Below are 27,375 nucleotides of genomic sequence, written 5' to 3' on the forward strand. Positions count from 1 at the left end.
TTTTTAAGTTGGCATAGAGAACAACATCTTGACGACACATAACCTGCGCCCTTCAGATTCCTTGCGCAGGTCGCTTTGGAATCTCTGGATTTTTTTTTTTTTCAAGTTTTCATTATTTTCAAAAAAGCTACTCAAGAAACGGCATTCTGCCTATCAAAAGGCACCATTTCACTAGAAGACACATAACTGTGTGAAATTTCATGATTCAGTAGTGAATATTTTCTGAGTTCTGGCCCAGAAACGTAACATCTTCGCACGGCCAGCCACCATGCCACCCAGCTCTACGGACAGACACCTACTGATGGCAGTGATAACAACACCCTCCTCTGACTTTGTCAGGTGGAGGGTAGAGGTCGTTTTTCGCACAACCGACAGCCAGCAGTGACCTGGGAAAGTGCTATACTGGAGATGCTGTTTGAACTGAATACTTACTTTGACCTAAAATGAAAACATAATTCAGTTACGCCCAAGTTAGTGATGTGTCTAGAGAGTCGTGCAAAGTCTGTGAATCTCTGTGAATTAGTATAAAGTAAATACGACACTTGTTAGTATTTCCTAGTAATAATTCTTTTAGGACGAGTTCTGTAATTATGTCACGTTATAGGGTAATAAGAACCCAATTATCATGAGTGTGATGGTGAACAAACTGCCGAGTTATTACAGATTTTCTTTTATATGACGTATAATCAACTACTGTATACGCTAACAACACCGACATGAACAGCCAAATTGACTTATTATTCTCTTTACATAACTCAGCTGATTTCATGGTTCCACTCACACGATCCTCCGGTCAACAGGAGCAGCATTCAGGAGGGTACCGGTCACGTGTCCATTCTCACGAGCATCTAGGAGGTCCGAAAACAAAAAATTTATCACGAAATTGTGGCTTAAAACTAATACATTCTTAGCCACGACCTACACCCACACCCACACCCTCACCCACACCCACAGCCACACCCGCAGCCTCACTCTCACCCTCACCTACACCCACAGCCACACTCTCATCCACACCCTCACCCTCTCCCACATCCACATCCTCTCTCACACCCACATCCTCTCCCACACCCACACTCTCTCCCACACACACACCCTCTCCCACAACCACACCCACACTCACAACCAGTTTCACACCCTAACCTCCCTTACCTACACCCACTCCCTTTCCCTTAACCTTGGCTGCACCAGATCTAAACAATGCATCGCTCACCTTTACCTAACCACCTCCCCTCCCATCTTCACCTATCCTCCACCTGCACCCTCACCCACGCACTCTCTGCCAGAAATCAACCATCCCTTCCTTCCTACCTACCCTTCAATCCACCCTCACCCGCACCATCCACACCCACGCCCTCACCTCTTTCTATCCAGTCTCACGAAAGCCCTCATTCTTCCCTCTTTCCTTGCTATCCCTACTTTCGTCTCATAGTTTTAGATTTTGTAGTCACAGTCTTCTCTATAATAAAATCCCTCGAAAGGACAACTACGCCTGGAGCTGTTTGCTTTCCTTTGTACTCTTCCACAGCCCTGTCGCCCCCCACCCCTCACCCACCATCTCATCTTCAACTCGCACTCACACAGAAACACACCCATCTCATTTCTCTCCTCACTCTCATCCTTCCTCTCTAACCCATTCTCATCTTCAGATTCCCCCAGCTCACACCCTACCCCCACTCTCTCACCCGCATCCCCACCTGAATATTACATCCCTCACTTACTACTCCCCACTCCTTCACTATCCTTCACTATCTCCCTCACTCCCTCTCTACTCCCTACCATCCACTCCCTCACTCCCTGCAAATAATGCATCTCTCACCTTTCTCTCTCTCGCTGGTCTGAACTTTGGGATGTAGGTCAGAAAATGTTAAGTTCTATATCGGTCATGGTTTTCGTAATGTAAGTAAGAGGAGGAGGAAGAGGAGACGTGGAGATGTGGACGTGAAAGAACTTCATCCATTTCCTGAATGAGAGAGAGAGAGAGAGAGAGAGAGAGAGAGAGAGAGAGAGAGAGAGAGAGAGAGAGAGAGAAAGAGTCTGTCTATATCCACCTATCCATCCATCTATCTGCATCTGTATCTATCTCCCTGCCTATTTATGTTTATCTTTCTTTCTGTCCTTCTATCTGTCTATCTATCCATCTACCTATCTACGAGTATCAGTCTATCCACCTATCTCTGTCAGCCTGTATACCTATCCATCTATCTTCTGTCTTTCCACCTCCATCATTCTAACCTCCGCTTTCATTTCCAGGTCTGTCCCAACACCCAGTCCACAACACGGGTGAATGCGAGGAGCTGATGGACCGAGGGTGGAAGAACCGGTCCACAGGCGCCACCCTCATGAACGCGGACTCCTCTAGATCCCACTCCATCTTCACCATCACCCTGGAGATGCTGGACACCGCGGGGGAATCAGACGCCATAAGGAGCGGGAAGCTGAATCTGGTCGACTTGGCTGGCTCCGAGCGACAGGCCAAGACGGGTGAGTTAATTTTAAGCAGACGGGTGGGTAGGTGGATAGATGGGTAGATGGATAGGTGGATGGGTAAATAGGTGGATGGACAGGTTGATGAATAGATGGATAAATCAACCTAAAGTAACTTAAATGGAACAATAATCCAACTGTGAGAAAATGAAAGTGAATTTAAACATGCCTTACGCGAAGTGATTTGATGATTAGGCTGACTTGTTCCTAATTTAATCACGCATGAATAAAGCAGACAGCAGACCCTCTCGACTGCTGTTCACCCAATAATGCCAGCTGACGATTATGCCAGCTTGACGCAGGTACGCGGTCAACGAGTATGCTTATAATTTTGTCACCCTTTTCCCAGGTGCGACGGGGGACAGACTAAAAGAGGCGACCAAGATCAACCTGTCTCTGAGCGCCCTGGGAAACGTAATCTCAGCCCTAGTGGACGGCAAGAGCAAGCACATACCGTACAGAGACTCCAAACTCACTAGATTATTACAGGTAAAGGGACTGGAAGGGATAGGTAAGAGGGAAGGGAGGAGATGGGAAGTGGACTAGGAGAAGTATGAGGGGAGAGGGGAAGAAAGAGAAAGGAAACACAGGAAGCGAGAACAGGGAACAGGATGAAGGGAAAGAAAATGTGTGCTAAGAATGGGGGAGACGGAATAGAGAGGGTGAAGGGGGCTCCAGGCTAATCAGATTATTATAGGTGAGGACCCGGAGTGGAGCAGGAGGAGGGAGAAGAGGCAGAGAGAGAGAAAATAAGTCCTTCTTTTATTCTGCCGGTTAATGTGGTTTGATAAATGTATTAATGAAGAAGGCGTTTTTGTATATCCAATCTCCAAGAAAAGGTACATTATATATGATTGCTTAGTTTGGTTAGGTCAAAATGGTTTAGCTAGAAGGGCCACTTTTTAGAATAAAATCAGCACTTTCTATGATGCCATAATTCTTCGAAGGTTCAGGACTTCTCCCAGCAGTACAGTAAGTGCATAAGGAACCCCGAATCTGGAAAAAGGGCAGAATGGGCCAAACGCATATTGACTCATTGTAACCCTCATTCCAAGATTCTTTAGGCGGCAGCATAAATACTCTCATCATACTATTCCCTCCCATTCCAAGATTCTTAAGGTGATAACAGACAGACTTATCATTCTATTCTCTCCCATTCCAGTATTCTTTATTTGATGACATTGACTCTCATCATTCTACTCTCACATTCCAGTATTCTTCGATAACCTAAGATTCTCGTCATTCTGTTCTCCCATTCCAGGATTCTTTAGGCGGAAACACGAAGACTTTGATGGTAGCGTGTTTAAGCCCAGCCGACAACAACTATGACGAGACCCTGAGCACCTTAAGATACGCCAACAGGGCCAAGAACATCAAGAACAAGCCCAAGATTAATGAGGACCCGAAAGACGCCATGTTGAGGGAGTACCAGGAGGAGATTAGGAAGCTGAAGGAGATGCTGGAGAAACAGGGACCCCAGGAGACCAGTGAGTTGACGGAGTTGATGGAGAGGTTGAGCAGGATGTGTTGGTGGGTGGGGGGCTAACAAAGGGTTGAAAAGGTATAAAAAAAAAATTAGAAGTTGAAGGAGATATTGATGGAAAAAAAGGAGGCAGGGTTGGTGAGGCTGACAGGAGGGTTTAAGCTTTTTGAAGGGTTAATGTTGGGTTGTATTGAGTGGATTGACGAGAGGATGAACAGGAGTATTGACGGGAGGTTGAAGGGATACCAGACAAACATTAACTAGTTACTGAAGATGATGGCGAAATAAAAGATACGGGGTTAGTGGGGTTGATAGTGGCTTGAAGATTTTCAAGGGGTTGATGGTGGGTTAGTAGGATAAAGGGGTTGAATAGGGGGAAATGACAGAGGACTGAGGGAAATACACTATGTTGTGGGAGTACGAGAGGAGATTAGGAAGCCGAAGGAAATGCTGGAGAGACAGGGACCACAGGAGACCAGTGAGTCGATGGGGGTATTGATGGAGGACTTGCTGGTTGCTTAACAGAGGGACTGAATAGCAGGCGTTGACAAGGGGACGTGAAAAATGGCAGGCTGAGGAGATAACCCACCAAAAAAATAAAAAACTGGAAAAACAGAAGATGCTGAGTGGTTGACGTTAGAGTTGATTGTGGGTTGAACAGGGTGGCTCAAGAGGAAGTATCAGGAGGAGATTGGGAGGCCGAAGTGATGTTGGAGAGAAAGGAAAAACAGAGACCAGTGAGTTGATGGGGAGCATTGATGAAGATGTTACTGGATTTCATGAGACTTAGGGGGTTCATAGCTGATGGAGGGTAGAGACTGAGAGTCCCGAGAGGAAATCTGAATTCTGGAAATGCTGAAAAAAACTTATGATGCCTGGTCCATGGTGATGACGGGGAAATTGATGGTGAGGGGAAAACTGATGGGGTATCGCAGAATTTAATGGGATCTTAAGGGAGGCTGATGAGGACTGACGTGGGTTTCAGGAGGTTGACGGGGAACTAAGGGAAAGACATTGTGGTAAGGGAAAAGCTGGAGGAGATTAAGATACTGAAGACGCAGGAGAAAATGAGGCCGCAGGAGACTTGAATGGGAAGTGGTTCAATGGGAGTTGAAAAGGGTGGGCGTTTGAGGATTGAGAATACCGGTTAGCTCTTGCATTAGACACCTGGACAGAAAAGAGGTGAGAGTGTGTAGATAGACGGGTCCTGCATGCCCGCCGTAACGGGAAAGAGATACACTCAGAGTTCAGAAAGAGTAAACGGAAGACCCAGTAATGCCAAGAACTGACGAGAATGATGGAAACACATACGGGATGGTGTTTTTTTTTTCTCTCTCTCTTTTTTGAGGAGAGGAAATCTGCGGGGCTAAAAAGGAAGTAGAATAAAACAATAATAATGAAAAGAAAAAAACGCAATTACCGAGACATACCTTAACAGTATAATAATAATAATAATAATAATAATAATAATAATAATAATAATATAATAATAATAATAATAATAATAATTAATAATAATAATAGGTAACCAGGTCAGCGGTCCAATCTTTGACATATTGGCGTTTACTCTGAGGCCACTGTGTCACGTAAGGGGAGGATGGGATGAATGACGTGTGTGTGTGTGTGTGTGTGTGTGTGTGTGTGAGAGAGAGAGAGAGAGAGAGAGAGAGGAGGGGGGGGAGATGATGAAGACCCAGATTCTGGCCCTAACCATTCCTGTAATAACAACTCCATTTTACGAGCAAATGTTTATGGTGTGTGCTTAAGAGAGGGGGATGGGAGGAGGGGGGAAGAAGAGGGGATAGGGTATGGAAGGGGAGCGCGAGGGGTAGGGGAAGAGAGGGGAGGAGGGAGAGAGAGAGAATGGAAGAGGAGTGCGAGGGGTAGACGAAGAGAGAAGAGGGGAAAGGGGAATGGAAAAGGCGGATAAAGGAAATGGGAGAGGGAATGAAATGGGGGAGAGAAGAGGAGAGGGAAATTGAATGAAAGGTGAGAGGGAGAGAGGAAAGAGTGGGGAGAGAGATGTAAGAGTTGGGGAAATGAAAGATGGGAGTGGACGGGGATTAGAAGAGGGGAGTGAAGGAAGGGAAAAGGGAAATGAAGAGGAAGTGGGAGGGGAAGGGAAGAGAAAGAAAGAAAATATTGTGAGGGAAGAAGAGGTGGGGAAAGGAGAGAAATGGAGGGTAGATGGGCTTGGAGATGAGAGAGAGAGAGAGGGGGGGGGGAGATGCTAAAGAATTATTGTGACAACTTTCTTTTTTTATGGTGATCTTACGACCCTACGTTGAGAGGTCCTTGATATGGAGTGGTAATGTACTGAGAGAGAGAGAGAGAAAACAGCGTGTGAGAGGTAGGTGAGGTCGTGACTTGCGTGAGGGTGAACTAACCAGATCAAATCCCACCTCATTCGTTCTATCACATACGCCAGAGATTCCCCCGTTCCTCTCCACTTCTCTTTCCCTCCTCCTCCTCCCTTCCAGTATCACCCCACCCATCTTTCATCCGCTTCGACCAATTCTTCCCTCCCCCCTCCATCCCCCCTTTCCGTTTCCCTGCCCTCTTCCGCCTTTCAGTCCCTCCCTCCTTCCTCACCCACCCTCCTATTCTCCCCATTCTTCCCAGTTCATTCTTTCTCTGCTCTTTTTCTTCTGCTCTGAATTCTTGTCTACTCTTTTATCCCCTTTGTCACACATTTTTTTTTCACCGCCCTGCCCCCTCCCGTCTTCCATCATTTACGTCCCTTCTCCCCTCACCTTCCCACCCTTCCATTCCACCCATCTCCCCTCCCCTTTCCTCGCTTTCCGTTTCCTCTGCCCACCCACCCCTCTCATACGCCTCTTTGACTCCTTTCAACACAACCCAGAAAGAAAAGGTAGAACTATCGTCAGAGTGTCCAGCAAAAAAAAGGGCCTCACCTCAGTTCAATTGCTCAGGACATCGGAATTTTCCATTTCATCCCGTACCGTATAAATAATTAGAAAGTTGTAACCTAAAAATATATTTATTTTTATCAATGCATCTCGGTCACACGAAAATACATCCATGTAATTTACCCATTCCAATTGCACGTATAAACTGGATTATTTAACAAGTAGCTTATCATAAACTTAAAAACTACCAAACATATTCCAGAATTGGCGAAAAAATCAGGACAAATTTTGTTAACCCTAGAGTAAGACTGCCCAGATGATGTATGATTGTATGAGGGTTCACTTCGGTAAATACAAGAGAGACAAAAAAAAGTTGAAGAGGCAGATCGCAATGTCTTCCTTTAAGTGTCATTATGCATATCTCTAAGAAAATCACAAAAAAATAAAGATAATGCATCAGTGAACAGTACCCATGAAAAACTTGCCCTCAGATGTTGTTACATTGTCACTCACACGGCACTGATGAAGAACAATGGGCATCAAAAATCTTTTATCCCTTCTCCTGCCTTCTTAGTAGGCAGCAACCGACACTGAGGACTGTACTCGGCCACGGATCAGTGACTTCAGTGTCAGTTGCTGAAGTTTCACTAGATTGAGTGGTATAATCAACATACTGTTTATGAGGTCGGTAGGCTAATAACAGTTCACATGATGAGGTTTGCACACATGAAAACCAGAAGAGATTGCGATCATTGTGTCAGGGAAGGAGGGGTAGGGGAGTACTGTAGGTGATGGGATAGGTGAGGTATGGACGGAGTGAACCCTCATATGTCCATCACTGGTGTGGAAGCTGACGATCTGATTCACCCCTCAGAGAATGGATCGGTGTCGCAGCGCAGGGGGGACGCAGGTTGGTCTGTCTTACGTGTACTGATTCTGCTTGCGGCCGCTCCCCTCCACCTTCCCCCAACCCCATAGAGCATGCCCCCTCCCCGTTAACCCCCCTAACGCTACTGATTCCCTCCCTAACATCCCACCCCACGTTTGCTCTCCCCAAAGGGGCGGAGGGGGTATGTTTCAAGGGAGTCTTATTTACTACTTTTTCTACCTACTTTGAGTTGTACTCTCGTTGTCAAAGGAGGCCTCTAGCACATCTTCCTTACCTGTTTACTTCTGTATATGGCACGTTAGTATTCTCGTGTATGCTGATTATGAAAACTATACTGATATTTAATGACAGACTTGCACTGTATATTTTCCCTTTACTATCCAGTTTCCCCAAAAGGATCTTTAAGGAGGAACACTAAAGTCAGAACTTAGAACCCATTATGATGTTATGCCAAGTGCTACGCTTTCAAAGTCGCATGTGCTGCAAATTCGGACGGTAAGGGGTTAAGGTGAAATATACAAAATATACCTGTATCTCTAGGATGAGGCGCTAGGAGGCATCTTTAACCCACGAGAGTACAGTCGTCTCTTCTCCTATCTCTTCCTGTACAGTGTTTGAGTTCTCTGTCCATACTAGACCAGCTCCCAGGGAATGTTAGAGACTGTGACCGCATTCTTAGCGTTATGTTCGGTTGTAGTGTATTTTTTAGCTCCATATTCTTGGTAGTGTTACGTCATTTATTATTCCATAAAGAACATTCCTTCATGCGAACCTGCATTCTCCATATTTTAGAAAGTTATTAGTATTTTTTTCATACGTATGTGTATTTTCGATCTTTTCAAAACGTTATTAGTAGTATTTTCTTGGAGGTGTTTGCTCTCTTGGTTTTTCAGTTGCATGATATCATTAAGACTAAGCAAAACTAAGTCTAAGATAAACTTAGATGCACGTTCTAGAGAGAACAAACCTCCCACACCATCTCTCTCTCTCTCTCTCTATGTATCTATCTGTGTAACTGATTATGTACTTTTAACTAAGCTAAATATTCTCTCTCTCTCTCTCTCTCTCTCTCTCTCTCTCTCTCTCTCTCTCTCTGCCGTGCCTGAATGTCGTGTCGTCATGGCAACGCAGTAGTGGACCCCTAAAACAAAACTCTTCCTCAAGGTGACGTGGGAAGAAATTAATAGTATACGAATTACTATCATGTCTTAAATAGTTATCCCTGTAGATGATGTAGAAGTGTGAATGTACTTTTTTTTTTATATATATATTTACTACTTTTGACACAGGAAAGTATTATCAGACATCATAATTAAACTCACCAATACGATTACATTTTTTATTCTATGCCAAAAGTCCATTTATTTAACTTGCATGAGACGCCTCTGACTGAAGGACTTAATCAGCTTTATCATAGTTTCCCCTCCATGAAGAAAACGATATATTAAGTACACATTTCCCTCGTTAGTGAAAAAATATATTAATGTCAATACGAACCTAATATACTTTCCCTGACTGATTAAAATACAAAGATACATAGTTAATCTCCACAAAGATTTAATATAACACCCCAGGCCAGTGAAAAAGAATATATAAAGTAAAAATCAACAAGACTAGAAAACCAGGGATTATTATTGGAACGCTGCCAATAAATCGCTCCCTAGAAATCCTTGACCTTTTAGAAGCCCGTGACCTACATTGATATATTAAGCTGAGGGAAGGTCCTGTGCTGTAAAGGGTTAAGTAGATGTAAACAGATCTTTCCATACAGTTTTTTCGGTGTGTCTGATTTAAGGAGGAGGATATGCATACTTTGCCTTTTTATACTTCCTTATTGTATGTGAGTATTTTGTTTTTTAAGTTGATGTAAATAAAATCTTTGCGTTCCTTTCCTTGACCCTCCTCAACTTAACAAACACACAAATAAGCAAACAAGCACACACACACACACACACACACACACACACACACACACACACACACACACACACACACACACACACACACACACACACACACACACACACACACACACACACACACACACACACACACACACACACACACACACACACACACACACACACACACACACACACACACACCTCAGCATGCCACACCACTGCAGTCAATACTAAGTCATTCTAAGAAGACCTTCCACATAGTTTTCAAGGTCTGCTTTCTAGATGACAGCCGGATGTTGACGTTTGAATTGTTAATGAGCAATGAGTTAACAATTTCTTCCTCCTGCATAAAAAAAAAAACATTCATTCATACACATGAACATACACATACACAAACAATTATATAAGCAAACATGTACCCGTCCGCTCACTCATACATTCCTATCTACACACAATTGTACACATGCCCCTACACAGTCACAAATACACACAATCACACACATACACTTATACATCACATTTCCGCAAACATACTCGCAAATACAAAAATGCACACAAATGTATACCCATTATTAAAATCAACCCCATATAATCTATCAGAACAAGTACTCATACACAACCTACTTTATATATCTAAAAATTATCCCTCCAAAATATATATAGATCAGATATTAAATTGTAAGATACCACAGCTGTAAATATCTTTGTTATATACGCAAATTACGGGTTACATTCACTGTATTCGATTTCAAAAGCTTATCTCTATTGCACAACACATTACAGGTTTCGATTTGGTGTGTCTTTCAAATTTTCTTTCTTTCCTATCTACTCTGCCTGATTTTTGGCTTTCAGTTTCACCCATGGTTGTATATAGATCTTCATGAGTAATCCCCACTCCGAAATACCCACATCCACACACACACACACACACACACACACACACACACACACACACACACACACACACACACACACACACACACACACACACACACCATATACCGCTGCCCTATTCCCCTAAGTCTACCTCTTTTCCTCCTTCCTCATATCCACTCTCACAGATTCCATCTTACTCTCTCACTTCTAGTCCAACTTTCTCTAAACAGACCTTATATCCCCTTCCTACCTCATCCTCTTCCTACCCCGTCCCTTCTTCCCATGCTATCCCTTTCTCTTCCTATCCAATTTCCAGTCTGACAGCGCCTTTCCATTTTCTCCACCTTTCCCAAACCCTTCTGTACCCTCTGCCTCTTCTCTACACTCCTTCCCCACATCCCCTCACATCTCCGCCCCATTTTCCCCAGTCGTATCGGTGGCTCCTGACGAATCTGTGCTGCAAGAGGAGAGGGAGAAGGTGAGGCAGGAGTACCAACAGCAGATGCTGCAGATGAAGGAGAGCATGATGGCAGAACAGCAGAACAATGCGCTGCTGCAGGCCAAGATGGATGAGCTGAGGAAGGAGTACGAGGAACAAATCAATGAGATCAAGTTAAAGGAGGTAGGTGAGAGAGAGAGAGAGAGAGAGAGAGAGAGTTTGTGTGTGTGTTGTGTATGTGTGTGTGTGTGTGTGTGTGTGTGTGTGTGTGTGTGTGTGTGTGTGTGTGTGTGTGTGTGTGTGTGTGTGTGTGGAGGAGGTGTTAATGCTAGTCTGTATGCAAAAAATGGGATCGATTTTTTAAACCCACAGCTAATATTTTCCACAACACCCAATAACCGAAGCATCAACTCCCCAGCAGGAACAGCAGCAACAGCAACTCCTACAGCAACAGCAGCAGCAGCAGCAACAACAGGCAACCCAGAGCACCTTCCATGTAGAGCCCGCTGACGACTTGTACGAGGACGACTTCGAGGTGGACGAGGAAATGCACTCGCCGAGACCGATGCAGAGAATAAAGACTCCAGGTACGCTAGTAGATACAGATTAAGTACATTTCGCAGCATAAGAACCTGGGACAGCATCAACGTGTGGCAGAGGTTTAAGATTTGGTAGGCATGGCATCCCTGACATAATCATACATTTGTTAGTGGCAGTGGCATGAATGAACGGAGGTGCCAAATATTACCTGGAATGGCCCAAGTAACTGTGAATCATGAACGTCGGAAATTGTAGCTAGACCTCTATTTTACACAAACACTGTCCCACGTTCATGTGTGGCCAACTTTCAGCCATGAGCAAAGGCCGACAGTCCTCTACCAAATTGTGTCCTGCCTTTCATACCTCTCATTCCTCCCCAAATGAGAGTATCTTTCGTTCTCAGTCTTTTGTTGTGTGGTTCATATTGCTATCATATAAAATTACATCATACAACACCATTCACTGCCTCAGTCGTCAGGGAAATGTCAGCGAACTTTTGCTCAAGGTTGTGCACAAACTGAGATGTCACGAATACAGAAGAAAATTACGTCAACGGATTCAAGGGGTTTGTGAAAAATTAAAAACAAAAAATCTGATAATACTAAACTGCTCCAGTGTTCCATATTTATTTATACTGCCGATCTGCTAAGTATCATGCTTAAAAAAAAAAAAAAAAAATGGGAGAGCTAGACACAGTACTAAGGTTTCATGGTACCGTTAGTCATGGGAGGCTGAGTGTTAATATTGTTGCCTTTTACCCCTCATGCTCGAGACAATAATAATACTAACGCCTGATTTATTTATTTAGCCAAAAGTAAGCCACAGGAGCCTGAGTGTGTTAATATCCTGGTAAATACATCCCCAGGTATGGTACAAGAACCGGGCACGGAACAAGCGCCCCCTGGTACCGCTAGGCCGTTCTTGGCTGAGGGACCAGCAAGTGATAATAGGACCAACACCACTCCCACGGCTGGACCCCTTGTTAATGGGTAGGTGCTGTGTGTGTGTGTGTGTGTGTGTGTGTGTGTGTGTGTGTGTGTGTGAGAGAGAGAGAGAGAGAGAGAGAGAGAGAGCAGTGTCATTTCAAAATCCATTAAATTTTCGCTACATTTCTTTCCAGATCTTCCGATATGATGAACTCCATGCAGAAAGAGGCGTTAAAAAGGTAAGAATTTTTTCGTGTAATAAAATTTTAAGATAATCAAGATGTTCTAAAAATACATAATATGGATGTATTTATGTATGACCAACGAAAGTCTCAAAATTTGCCTTCATAATTAATATATACAGTTTAGACCAACATTAAAAATTATGATCTTGAGAATTTTCAGCTTGCTAATAAGTTCAGTGCCTAGAAGTTAGAATATCGATTTTTTTAAAGAGGTCCAGAACTTACTTGCTTTTATCAACAAGTATTACCTCTGGCTACTTTTGTTTACTTAAAGACACGCGTTTCGATATTTGTAAGTCAGGTGATTTCTGCACTCCCACTTCATCACTCTATTCCCTAGGGACATTCAACCAATTCTGTGCTTACCTTCTGGCACCCTCAATCCATTCAACTCCCCTTTCTCTCTTCCATTCACACTCACTATCACCGCCACCACAGTCTTCACTCACCCTCGCTCCTATTCACACATCCTTTAATCACAACGTATCTAGCATCAGTGTTCTTTTATATAACGTTTTATTTTTAGTTCCTTCTCTTACAACAAAGTTTAAACCGGGTTCTTCATCTCGTTTTTTTTAATATACCTCACCACTTTGAGCTCCAACTACTCTACAAACTATTCCTTTATCGACAGTTTTGTTTCTATTTTAGTGTACATCTCCAGTTTTACCTCTTTGTAAATCTAAACTTTATATCTTTTTCCTATAGCTCCCCACTTATAACTCCACCCACACTGTTTTTTGCTCTAACTTGATCCAGGTTTTCGTCCATTTGCAGCTTATTTAACGAAGTTCAGTGGCAGTAAAAGTCAGTGCTATGGCCGTATTCCTTTTCCATAGCACTCCTTCACGACTAGCATCACACACACATCTAATGTCAAACTTGGCCCTGAAGATGGAAAGATGGAAGTTTTAGGGCAAGTTAAAGTAAAATGGGTACCGTATAGTACTTCTAAATCTAAACTTGAGTCACCGTTGCATCTACTATCCACGTATCCATAATTACAACATATCCAGCTTCATCTGTATTTACTATAACGTTCCACTTTTAGTTTCCACTGTGTGCCTGTCTATTTACAGTATAGCCTGACGCCATAACCCCGGGGTGAGTGGCCATAAATAAATCGCTTCTGTCACCCCGTCCTCCACCGTCAGTCTGCCCTCCTTCCAACCCACACCACCGTCATTCATATACTCTACATCTACACCACAGCTCACATCACCCGCTTTCATATACATCTCCAGTCTCTACTCCATCCCTTCACTTCACCCTCGGTCTCCTTCCGTCACTTCCCCTCCACCTTACTCACATACAGTCTCCTAGTCAGTCTCTCAGTCTCTTTCAATCCACATGGCCAAATCATGATAGGGTACTATTCGCAACATAAAATTTCCCAAATCAGCAACACATGAAATTCAACTCTAACAACTGTCCAAACTTTTCCTAGATTAAAAGAGCTACAAGAGAAGATGGTTGGTGGTGAGAAATCCCAGGACAAGGAACTCAAGGCCAAGAGGAACCGTAGAAAAAAGTACATGGAGAAGCGAATGAAAATCCTGAGCGAGGCGCTGAAGAACGTGGATGACGAGGATGGGATCATGATTAAGGTGTATGACGATATCCACGAGGAACTGCGAGTGAAGACAGACCTGGCCAAGAAACAGAAGGCGAAGGTGAGTTAGCTGGGGTCTTCTTGGATTGTGAGGTTGAGTAAGGGTGGCGTCCTGAGTTGTGAGGTTGATTTGAGGTTAAGCTAGGGTGATATTCATGAGGAGCTAAGGGTGAAGACAGAACTGGACAAGAAAATAAAGAGTGAAGGTGAGTTGGTGAAGTGGTTGGTTCTGTTGTGAGCTGTCGGGTGGTGGTGGTGTGTGTGTGTGTGTGTGTGTGTGTGTGTGTGTGTGTGTGTGTGTGTGTGTGTGTGTGTGTGTGTGTGTGTGTGTGTGTGTGTGTGTGTGTGTGTGTGTGTACATGGGTGGTGGTGATAGTGTTGTGATCACCGTGTCTGATAGGTCCCCAGGGTTCAATACAATACCCTCTCAGGCCCGCTTGGCTAATCAGATTATCATAATAGGCTGCCCTGGGCGGGGGAGGAGAGGGAGAGAACAGTGGGAGAGGGGGAGGAGAGAAGAGAGAAGAGAGAGAACAGTGGGGGGGAGAGAGATGAGAGAAGAGGAAAGGCAGAGGATGGATTAGGTGAAGATGAGAGAGGATGGATTAGGTGAAGATGAGAGAGGATGGATTAGGTGAAGATGAGAGAGGAAGGGAAAGGGAGAGTGATAAGGAGTGGGAAGAGAAGAGGAGAGAAATGACTGATGAATGGGCTGTGAGAGAAAGGGTCGGGGGAAGGGAAAAAAGGACGGGGAGGGGAGGGGTATATGAATGACTGGGGGAGGAAAATAGAGGAGAGAGAGGTGGAGGAATGGAAGGAAGGAGGACGGGAATATAGGGGGGTGCAGTATGAGGGAAGGAGGGCGTGAGATGCTGAGGAGGCAGATGGGGAAGGTAATGTAAAGGAGAGAGAATCATCATCATCATCATCATCACCATCATCACCATCATCATCATCATCATCATCATCATCATCAACTGTTCCTCTCTCTACACCCATTTTTTCTCCCCCTTCCAGATCAAGGCAATGGAAGACGAAATCAAGGACCTGACCTCGGAGTTCCAGGAGGAGAGAACAGACTATCTCGAGACGATACGAAGGCAGGAACAACAGGTCAAGCTGCTGAATACGATACTGGAGAAGGTGAGAGAGAGAGAGAGAGAGCGAAAGAGAGAGAGAGAGAGAGAGAGAGAGTACGTCCCAAACCAGGTTAACCTAAGCCCTTCCTTGTCCTAGTGAAAATAATGGTGCTGGATCAATGTGAAAAAATGTTTACGTAGGAAGATAGGGTAGATAGACCGAAAATATGACACACACACACACACACACACACACACACACACACACACACACACACACACACACACACACACTGAAGGCCGTTTCCGAGATTCAGTAGTCCCCAGAATAGACTGATACGATGGATGGTAATTTTTATGCATCCCACTCTGAACATAGACTACGGTGCCTGTTCCCACTGACAACTGTTAATAATACACGACCCTTTTTCTCTGTCACTATTCTTTTCTCACTTTTTTTCCATTTCATCCTTGTTGTTTTTTGATGCCCTGTTTCTTTCCTTTTTTTTTTTTTTTTTCTTTATTCCTTATTAATATTCTCATTTCATCCTTGGCTTATCCCTTCACGTCTTGATATCTCACTCATTCAGTTGTGTGTGTGTGTGTGTGTGTGTTCATTTAATTTACTTAAATCTACTTACTTTGCTTTTGTTCTACAATATATATATATATATATATATATATATATATATATATATATATTTCACTCACATCTTAGTCTCCTCATCTTCTCACCTTTATTAATTTTCTTTTCCAGACCTTTATTGTTATCACTCTGTCCCTTTTTCAATTTTCACTAATATTTTCGTTTAATATACCCAAAATTTTTCCCTTCCCTCCTCTTATTAAAATGCTTCATCCCTCCTCGACCTTCCTCCTTCGTGGATTTTTATATGCGCTCTTTCATGTCGCTGTAATATCGTCAGGCACACCCCTTATCTCTCTCTCTCTCTCTCTCTCTCTCTCTCTCTCTCTCTCTCTCAAAATACTTATCTTTCTTTCCTGTCTTTCGGTCTTATTCGATCTTTTTATCTGTCAAGTTAATATCTGTGCCTTAATGCCATCTTTCAAACTGTCATTTTCTTCCTCCCTGTCTTTCTTCATCCCTCTACCCCTTCCCTCTCCTTTCCTGCCTTATCTAATATACTATAGCAACAGCCGTGTGTGTGTGTGTGTGTGTGTGTGTGTGTGTGTGTGTGTGTGTTTTGGGCAGTCGAAACTACACATTCAAATCGCACCAAAATTGACACAGAAATCGCAAAAAATTCGCTGATGTGAAAAAACCTGGTCCCATCACGATTGAAAAACTTTTACTATATTTAATGAGTGATCACATTTTGACCGAAAAAACGCCGCTCCTGGCTCGCGGCATAGGATCTCCGTAGAATTTTTTACCCACAGCTATGTCTGACTTGCGTTCGGACAACTTGGGTTCCTTTCCCGAAGCTGCAAATAACACGATCAGTTGGTTAGCTGCAAAAAATCCAAGTGACAACGTTACACTAGAACTGCACATAAACGCGAGAGCCCTCCGCGGGAGCAAGTGCGAGGGGCCCGAAGGGCCCACAAGCACTTGTTCAGTCCCTATATTATCTCTCTCTCCTTCCTTCATCCATATCCTCTCTCTCTCCCCTTTCTTAATCCTTCATCTCTTTCATATTTTGCTGTCTCTCCCCTTAACCCCTCTTCTCTCCTCTTTCCCAGGTCCAACCCACCATACGAAGGGACTGCAACTACAGCAACCTTGACGCTGTAAAGAAGGAGGCGATGTGGGAAGACGAGTATCAAAGGTGGAAAGTGCCAGATCTACAGCTCGTCAAAACAAAACTCCCTCCTGCAGGTATGGTGATTCTGTGTATTTTTTTGTGTCTTCTGATAAATTTCTTTGACTTGTATGTGATTTTCGGTTATTTTTCTTTGGTTTTCGGTGGAGTGCTGACGCCATTCGGTGGTTTTTCTATGATTTTCGGTTGTTTTTCTATTGTTTTCGGTGGTTCGTGATTGCATTCGGTTGTTTTCAGTGTCTTTCCATAGTCATGCGTTTCTGTATCTGCTTTATCTCTTAATTTTCTGTCTTCCTCTGTCTTTGTCTCTTTTGTGTGCCCTTTTTCTTCCCGTGTCTGTTTTAATGTATCCGACTCCGTCCCATTCTCTGACTCTCTGTTTCCTTTTCTGCCTCTGTGTCGCTCTGTTTTACTTAGGCACCAGATGTATAACCCGTAAAAATATACCTTCCTCCCGTAACCATTGGGATTGTTTATTTGTGAATTTGTGGTGTATCGATAATTTTCTGTGTTTTTTGGTGGTTTTTTATTTATTTATTTATTTTTTTTTGTGATTTTCTGTTTTTGTTCAGTGGTTTTCTGGGTTCATCGAAGGGATCATGTCTTCCTACGTCTGAATTCCTTTGATTATCTGTCTTCGTTTGTCCCTTGTCTGTCTTTTTTTGCATTTGTCTTTCACTGTCAGTCTTTGTGTCTTTTTCCTGTGCCTGTATTCCTTTGATTATCTGTCATCGTTTGTCTCTTGTCTGTCTCTTTATGCCTTTGGTTTTCATTGTCAGTCTTTGTGTCTGTGTCAATGCCTTTCTGTGACTGGTCTGTGCCTCTGTAGTTGTGTTTCGCGTATGGGAGGGCGAGTACCAGCGCTTACTCCTCAATAAGATCAAACTTACTTCACCATTTGCTAAATAAAAAGTGGTGTTGCTGGTTCTTTTGCACCTGTCTCTATCTGTCTATTTATCTATCTGTCTACTGTATCACTGTATCTATATAACATATATATATATATATATATATATATATATATATATATATCCATCCATCCATCATCCAATCCTACGTTTCCCCATGAGGAGCGTAGAAGCCCGGGGCAAGGCAGTTGGTTCTGACATTTAAGATGAGAGTGACCAGCCTCACTCATCCCTGAGTGGCATTACATGAGCAGTCAACCCCAACCATCCCTTGGATATACACCTTCACCGGTTCAATCCGACTGGAGCACAATAATTACCCACTAAACCACCAGGCGCCAAAATTTGGTTATATGGTTACGACCCAGCGTAGTAAATGGTTTCCTGGTGTACAGGAAACCATTTGGCATGTCACTCAGTGTAGAGTCACCCACAGGCAGGAGGGAGAGGAAAGAATGAAGGAATGAAAAACAGAAGAGGGAGTGTAAAGTCACCCGTAGGCAGAAGGAAGAGAAAAGAGTGAAGGAAAAAAAGACAGAAGAAGATGGAAGGAAACAAGGACGGAGGAGAGGACAGGGCAGACACCCGAGAGCAGCACTACATTGAGTGAGTGGATGGTGGGCCCCCCACATATATATATATATATATATATATATATATATATATATATATATATATATATATATATGTATATATATATATATATATATATATATATATATATATATATATATATATATATATATATGCCGTAGGCCTATATTCTCATCTGTTCCCTCGCTGTGTTCATTTATATGAATATGTAGCTGATTCTCTCTCTCTCTCTCTCTCTCTCTCTCTCTCTCTGTTGAATCATGGTTTGTGTCGCATGTCATTTTTTTTTTTTTTTTTACTGATATCGAGGTCTTCTATTTTTTTCTGTTCAGTGTTTCATCTATACCTCAACTCCTTCAGAACTAAATTATTATTATATTTTCGCTACCGCAAGACGAGTTAATAATCTTAGAAGAGACTTGTCATTCTTTAAGGTTCAGCATGTATTACCATTAACCCTATCACGCTGAGAAATCTGTTGAACAAAATCGTCTCGTGGTAGATAAGATACAATAAATGTGTCCCAACAAAGATTTTTTTATGATTCTCAACACCAGTGTATTTCCCTGTGATCTATAACTCCCCGTATTCCTAGTATTACCAGTATATCCCTATTTTCTTTTTATTTTATTACTATTCTATACGAGTCATATGGTTTAAGTGATTGTGTGACTCATTATTATTAAGAACAGAGCTAACTGCTGTATCTATGTGGCATATGTATGATTAAACCAATGAGTATAATTAAGTGTATCAGTAATAATTTAAGTAGTAGATGTGGTATGAATAACAGCATAAGAAACAGGGTGAATTTAAATAATAATAATTCATAAGTATTAGTATAAGTACCTGGTCGCATTAAAGCTATAATGTAAGTAGTAGCCGAAGTATAAGTAAGAGTCAGTGTATAAATAAAGAGTAAGTTTTAAGTCAGAACACACAGGCATTTGTTAGCTCATTCTGGACTTCGTTTTCATCTGACGGAACTGGGAAAGCCTCACCACTTGAGTGCTAAGTCGTAATTGCATGAAGTGCGATGAGCTTGGGTTATAATGCAGGGATGAGTCTCCTTGGTAACTAGTAAAAAAAAAAACACACACACACACCCGCATCTCACTACACTTGGCCACCAATTGAGCTAAAAGGGGTTAAGGATCTTCTGTCAGGTGGGAACAAATATACTGTAGATGGTAACATGATAATAAGAGTAGGTATCATGGACGAGAGAATAATATTTACAATCATGCTTTTCTTCTGACTCATAACTGTCTCTGTATTTGTAGCATTTGAAATTATATTGCTGTAAGTGGTAGTTCGTAAGGCTTTCAGTGTTAACAGGTCAATGATAACTCGTATATAGACTGCGTGCATGATGACTTTGTGGAGCGTAGTAGTAGAGGTCAACAGAGACGGGACACTTTCCATTAGTGCTGTGCTTCTGTCGATCACCAAGGAACTGTAATTATCATCTCACGTCATCTGTAAGACTTTCTAATGCCAAGTAATATTAGGATATCCATATGCTTTAATTTAGCCGCATAAATCACAAAGACATTATTATACCCGTTATACCCTGACTTGGCCTAAAATTGCCACCTCTCCATCTAGAATACTGATTTGTAACGAAAGGTTAACGCTAGAATATTATGCAAGTGATGAAGAAGTGCTGTAGGAGGGATGTAAAGCCACAGTAATGTCTTATTCTGCCACTGGGCTACGTGAAGCAAGCTGCAAAAGGACAAAAATCTGGGCCAAGTTAAGGTAAAAATATGTAGGCACCCATAATTATGCTCTAAGACATCTCACTTGATCGTTTACAAAGGTTTGGGGATGACAGAAGCACCATAACGGCAGAAACAGTCCCATCTCGTTATACCTTAGTCTCTCTGTGTACAGACGGAAAGCTAGAGTCGTTTTGATAGGTTGAGCCCAGGTGGGGTTTCCCTCAGCATAGCCTTTCTTTCAGCTAAATTCATTCACTCCAAAGACGTATTTTGTTTTTTTCATGCCACCACCAGACAGTTTCATTCTGCTTTAAAACAGAAGTTTAAAGTTGTTATATTTGTTGTTTAAGTGGTGGGAAAGGATACCAAATAGTAGAATTAGAGAAATAACGGGAGTGCAGCCGATCGATGAATATGTTAGATTCTCACGATGGAAGTGGCTAGGACATGTGTATAGGAGACAGGGAATAGTACGAGGTACACCAGGGTGGGTGGCACTTGGTAGGAGAGGTAGAGGAAGGCCAAAAGAGACGTGGGTGAGGACAATGAGACGGGAAGCTGGAGATGAGTGTTGGGGAGATCTTGAGGAGTTAGCACAAGATAGGATGTGGTGGTGTGAGTTCATCGAGGCCCTATGCATCCCCGAGGGTGCCACAGGAAATGATTGATTGATTGATTGATATTTGTTGTTGTAGCCCCAGGCTGCTCTGGATGTAAACCCGGTGGACTGCGGGCTAAAGCTGCCCTCTCCCTGGCAGTCAACCATCCTCGGTTTATGGGACAGTGTGTGTTGAGGGACGTTTATATAACCAGGAATTGGAGCCAGACGGTTATACTGATGCCACCACAGGAAGGCATCCATTTCCAGCATCAGGAGTTTGACATAGCCTCCATTAACAAGTTTTATTTGGGGGTACATTCCAAAATTTTAATTTGGAGATATCTCGTTGGCTGAATGTAATCGTCTGGTGGTAGCAAGAAGGTGGAATGGGACGTCACTGTATTGAAGGGATTCATGGGGTGAAACTTGACGTGTTCACCAGATAAAGGTCAAACAATTCAAACTCACTACAACAATCTTCACTGACAGTTACTTGTCAGATTAGCCACTTATGTATAGACATAGAATTTAAGCTGTGGGAAAAACACTGAGTACAAAAATAAATATCACTACATCACTTACAAATCAAACAGTTTTGCAGTATTTTATCGAGAGATCATATAATTTTTTTTAGCAAGCAAGGGTAGCGACTGAAGGTGCATCCGAGTATACAGTATAACAGATTTCAATTAATATTTCCAAACAGAATGCCCCCAAACGTGGACATTTCTTTTCACCCATGATGCTGGCTTTTGAGGTACTACTTATGTTTTTGAAATTCATGTAGATCGGATCCGTAGCACGGAATTAAGTAAACTTACATCTAATTTAAGGCTTTCAAAAGCCAAGCAGACAGACATTTGCAACCAAAAACATTACTCATCCGACATGCGGGTGGTAAAAATGTAAATATCCCGTAAAGTTATGAGGCATGAAAGTCATAACAAACGCAGGAGGCAAAAATGTAAGCTTCCACATTTGGTTAGTAGGTATGATAGAGACGCCAGACAATTTTCCTCATAGCTTTACTTTTTCTCATAGCTTTACAGGCGTCATTTCAGTAACGCATAAAGCTTTACATCTGTCATTTCAATAACATCAGAAACAACACGATTTTTTTCCTGTAAAGTTTGAGTAGTGTACTGTTCTACAAACTATAACCCGAGGGTGCACCTTCACCTGCCCTGCCCCACACACACACCAAAGGCTGTAAGGGACCAGTGGTTACTCGACACAGCTTTTGTCTTTGAGTGTTTAGTGTTGCATAAGTTGATGGGCGGTAGCAAATGTGTGTATGTGTGTGTGTGGCTGCTGGACGTACTACACACACACACACACACACACACACACACACACACACACACACACACACACACACACACACACACACATCGGTGCCCTGTGTAGAAGACTGGTACCCACTGTCACCTTACAACACACGGTAATGTACTACAGGGACTGGGATTGATCTGCATGGACACTCTTGCTCTACTCAGGAATATTAATAAAAAATAAATAATAATAATAATAATAATAATAATAATAATAATAATAATATAATCTACATAATTAAATAATAATAATAATAATAATAATAATTAATTATTATATATATGGTTTACTTATATGCCCAGACCTTACATGAGTGCCCAAGCAGCCACTGTGGTACACAAATGCATGGGGGAGCTCGCTACCTCCCTCACCCCGCCTCCACTTCTATCCACCCTGCAGTATCGCAGCGCCCCCCCCCGCCCCCAACCCCATCTCACTTACCACCACCACAACCACCCCTCTCGCTTCTAACCTGACTCCCTCTCCGGTTATTTGAAAAAAAAAAAATACTGTTATCATAATTACCAAAACAATAATCCAAAAGACAGACAGTACAATTAATTACTAGCACGATTAATGGGAGTGCGTAATGAATAAACTTAGGCTGTAATAAATGAATTATAATGAACTCCACTGCACGGACATACAAAATATTTGAAAATACTGATCTTAACTGATATATGCCTTGGAGTTTTTTATATTACTTTTTTCATTCATCATCTCCTCCTGCCCTAGGATATCTTCTTTATTCTATTTTGTCTAACACTAGATGATTATATTTACATCAAGGGAGACAACTGAGATAGAAAGTATTAGAAGTAGTCCCCGTTATTACAGAATTACAAACACACTCAAACAAATCATGTATCAAACATTCTGTAATGTAGTTTATTTATTTGTAACATGAGAAGTCTGGCTGTGGTGAACTATGAGGGGAGAGGAGAGGAGGGGCAGTAGAGAAGTTGCTGATGATTACGACATAAAATCACCTCCCCCCCTCCCCCCACACACACACTTCTGATTTCATCACACACAACACAAGGAGGAGCACACACACAGTTCAACAGCCACATCCACACCCAGGAAATGGCCTGAAGGCTGAGCATTTGGTTTTACCCTGTGATACTGACCTTCGACCGACTGTCCTCAAAACTGAATTACTTTTTCCTTGCCCGACACTCAGTCCTTTCACCAAGTTTAGTTCAAATCGGATCATGATTAATTTTGTTTACTTTGCTCTGTGACCTTGGCCTCTGAGCCGTTCTCCAAATCGAATCTGTTCATCCTTGGATGGCCTTCAACCTTTCCATCAATTAAAAAAATATCATATAGGGCCAAGTCCTTTACCATTCCCTATGTCCTTTACTACTGACTGATTGAACTAAATATGGAATCACATCATCTTTGCCCTATCCTCAACACATCCACCACGTTTGCCCTAAATTTAAAAGCGTTTAAGTTGGCCCTGCCTTGTGTTCTTGGCCTTTGACATATTCTAAAAACGATATGTCAACCCTTTGGTTGACCCTCAGCCCTTCCACTGTTCTATTACAGTCGGATCAGAACAGTGAATTACTGTATACTATTCACATACACTTATAAATACAGACAGACAGACAGACACGTGTGCGCACATTCCAAGCGAAACAATACACCCACCGTGGCTGTGCACGGAGGAGTGTAATAATCACCTTTTTATGCTTTCCTCACTGACCCCCCTACCCTGTACCTTGCCATCTCCTCGTTGCGACCCTCACCACTCTCAGTACCATCACCTTCAGTACAGTACCGTTGCCTGCCCATCACATCCTCACCCACCCGGTGGTCCTGTCCTGCCATCCTCACACACCGTAGAGACGACGTCACTTTACACGTAACAAATAATTTCTTGTCCACGAGCAACGAGCACACACACACTTTTGCTCGATTGTTGGGCGCATGTTGGCTCTCATCTTGCAACTTGCAGGGCCCTCCGGCACGATGAGTCAGTCTGACTTCCTCAACAACAAGTACAACAACGATACTAGCAACAACAACAACAGCCTCAACAACAGCAGCTACTCCCCCCCAAACCGCATACAGCCGGGTGGTCGCTTCCCATCCCAGACGGCGCCCGCCAGGCTTGGGATGTGGGACGATGACGACGATGACAAGATGCTCAAGGTTTCATCCCTCAGTGCATGTCGTTACCCTGACCTACAAACCAACATAAACAGCTAGACTTTAACAAAATTCATCAAGTCTGTACATAGCATGGACCTAAAACCAAAACTAAAGATACCCCTAAGCTCCTGCTAATAGACCTAAGAGTTTGTTACGAAAACGCCTTTTGAGGACGAGGTCTTATTGAGGCACTGTGTAACTTTAGCGGACTTTTTCATATAACATGAAAATGTTTGCTACAGCGATATCTTGGGTCTCAATAAAGTCGTGTGCTCAGGTGATATCATAATAAAACTTTCATCATATCCATCCCTAATCAACATAAAGCAAAACCTAAAGCAACCCCGTAGTTCCCGCTGGTAGAACTAAAGCAAGATAAAAAAATTACCTTAAGTTCTCGCTGATGGTTCCCCTAGTTCTGGCACGGAGAGAAAATGGTACCACTAGTCAGAGAGAACGTTTATTTCACAGAGCATATGAAGCCTTAGTATTATCTTGTGTGTTACTAATATAAAGTATGTAGATATTAACCCTCAGAACCTGGGAGTTTTTCCAGGGACGATAGCCAAGGGTAAAATACAGTTCATCCCCTGAGATGTAAGAGCCAGAAAGACATCAATAACATACAGGAGAGTATTAAGGTACTGTATGCAGAATAAATCGCTAGGGAAGAAGTCCCACGAGATCTCCCATGCCAATGAGAATACAGATAACTGATACTACGTGTTGGCAACCTCGCTTGTCACACCAGCAAGAACACAGCACAGCACAGCACAGCATAGCACTGCACAGCACAGCACTAACCCACGGCATTGCTTCTTGTTGCACCTCACTGCTTACAGGTACAGAAGATTTGTTGTTGCACCTCAAATATTGCATCGCTTATTGTACGTAGTGTCTCTCTTCACACTTAACACCACCCGGAAAAAAAAAAAAAGATGGATCGAACAGGCAGGTAAAGTGGAATGACACACAAAGCATACACTAGTACTTCACCGCTGTGTGTGCCTAGCCAACACACCTAAGTACACACATACTTTTAAAAACACAAGTTTACACACACGTTTACACACACACACACACACACACACACACACACACACACACACACACACACACACACACACACACACACACACACACACACACACACACACACACACACAAAGCCATAAAGTCACACCGGTAGACAGCAGGATTATTTTTGTGTGTGACTGTGTGACAAAAGTGTATGAAGATTAATAATTTAAAAAAATGCCAAGGTAAGTCAACAACAAACACATACAAGGGTTGACAAGGTGGTGACGAAAGGGAATTGTCGTATCGGTAATTGTTAAGTCTACAGAAAAGCGTATTCGACAGACATTTCATCGATGTACATACATTACACTAAAAACTCATTATAGACGCGTGTGACATTATACGTGTGTGTGTGAGAAAAGAAGAAAAAAAAAAAAGAAATGGAAAAAAATCAGTGTCTAGAAGGAACACCAGGTAAGTCCGATATAACCGAAGAAAAATGGCCGACAGAGAGGAAGGAGTACTGACCGACGGAAACCCGACGTATCCGACAGGTATGCAGCCAGGAGTCCGCGCCCGACAAGTCCCAAGTGCGCGTGTGGGTGGGTGGGCGTGTGTTCCCCCCGGCAGCGACCCGCCCACGCCCCCGGAGGACACGGTAGAGGAGGAGCTGCAGCAACTGGAGCGCGGCCAGGAGGACCCATTCTTGCAGGTCTCTGGGGTTGTGGCACAGTCAGGGCACTAGTAGAGATGGTTTTTTTCTTTTCAGGGGTTTACCACATCTGACTTTTCTTTGCCACGCAATTCCTCATCTTCTTCCTCTTCCTCTTCCTCTTCCTCTTCTTCTTAGAATTATTTATAGGTCAGGCGAGAGGACTCATTCCTGTAGGTCTCTTGGGTTGTGGCAGGGTCAAGCCACCATTTTTAAAATTTCTTTTTAGAGAGGAGATTATCACCTCAGACTTTTCTTCATCGCGTAATTCATTTTATTTTTACACAGTAGAATTATTTATAGTTCAGGCAGGAGGATTAATCTCTCTCTCTCTCTCTCTCTCTCTCTCTCTCTCTCTCTCTCAGACTATGAAATCGTCTTTTGATGGCAAGAATAGAATGGAATGTCGTTGGATTCAAGAGCTGCATTATATTTTAAGCTACTCGTGTATAAATATGGACAAAGCTTACATTAATAATAATAATAATAATAATAATAAAAATAATAATAATTAAAATCATCATCATCTTCACGTAATCCTGTGTTTCGCCATGAAAAGCGAAAAAGCCCCGGGCTAGGCAAGTAGGTCGTAACATGTAAGATGAGAGTGACCAGCCTCACTCATTCCTGAGTGGCATTACGAGAGCAATGAACCCCAACAACCCCTTGGATATAAACCTGCACAGGCTTAATTTGATTGGAGCGCTTTAATTACCCACTAAGCCACCAGGCGCCATAATTTGGTTATATGGTTACCACCCAGCGTAGTAAATGGTTTCCTGGTGTACAGGAAACCATTTGGCTTGTCACTCAGTGTAGAGTCATCCATGGACAGAAGGAAGAGGAAAGAATGAAAGAAAGACAGAAGAAGAAGGAAGAAAAAAAGGAAGAGAGGAAAGGACAGTCACCCGAGAGCAACATTGCATCGAGCTAGTGGATGGTGAGCGCCCCCACCAAGTTAAGGTGAAAGAACTATAGGCATTTGGCAGAAGTCCATAAGGAAGGGAGGGTAGGGGGCTTGGAATGGAGGTAGACCCCTTTAGCTGGCCTCACAGACTCCATTACTTCCATTAAGTCCTGCTCTCCGTCCGTCCATAAAGCCTAAGAGCTGTCTGGCTTCGTTTATAAATAAGGATCCCTGTGTGTCCGATCCCGACCATTCTGTTTTCGTGTTATAGCACTATTTCCTT

General features: G+C 42.8%; 1 protein-coding gene across 6 annotated transcripts in view; it reads left to right on the forward strand.

The window, feature by feature from the left end:
• Positions 1-27,375, forward strand: part of LOC145412234 (osmotic avoidance abnormal protein 3-like) — a 73,651-nt gene that overhangs the window by 37,877 nt on the left and 8,399 nt on the right. For 3 of the 6 annotated variants that reach the window (XM_080282168.1, XM_080282173.1, XM_080282169.1), the window contains exons 6-16: positions 2,251-2,481; positions 2,834-2,973; positions 3,746-3,971; positions 10,935-11,128; positions 11,364-11,532; positions 12,351-12,474; positions 12,606-12,650; positions 14,104-14,329; positions 15,286-15,411; positions 17,052-17,187; positions 24,257-24,453. In XM_080282168.1, the coding sequence (XP_080138294.1) occupies positions 2,251-2,481; positions 2,834-2,973; positions 3,746-3,971; positions 10,935-11,128; positions 11,364-11,532; positions 12,351-12,474; positions 12,606-12,650; positions 14,104-14,329; positions 15,286-15,411; positions 17,052-17,187; positions 24,257-24,453 (1,814 nt within the window). Of the gene's footprint in view, positions 1-2,250; positions 2,482-2,833; positions 2,974-3,745; positions 3,972-10,934; positions 11,129-11,363; positions 11,533-12,350; positions 12,475-12,605; positions 12,651-14,103; positions 14,330-15,285; positions 15,412-17,051; positions 17,188-24,256; positions 24,454-26,027; positions 26,186-27,375 lie in introns of all 6 variants that reach the window. The other 3 variants (XM_080282172.1, XM_080282170.1, XM_080282171.1) reach the window with 3 other exon arrangements.

This window comes from Coenobita brevimanus, chromosome 92 (assembly GCF_032717465.1).
Source record: "Coenobita brevimanus isolate Jiangsu-jjx chromosome 92, ASM3271746v2, whole genome shotgun sequence".
In the NCBI taxonomy this organism is placed as follows: Eukaryota; Metazoa; Arthropoda; class Malacostraca; order Decapoda; family Coenobitidae; genus Coenobita; species Coenobita brevimanus.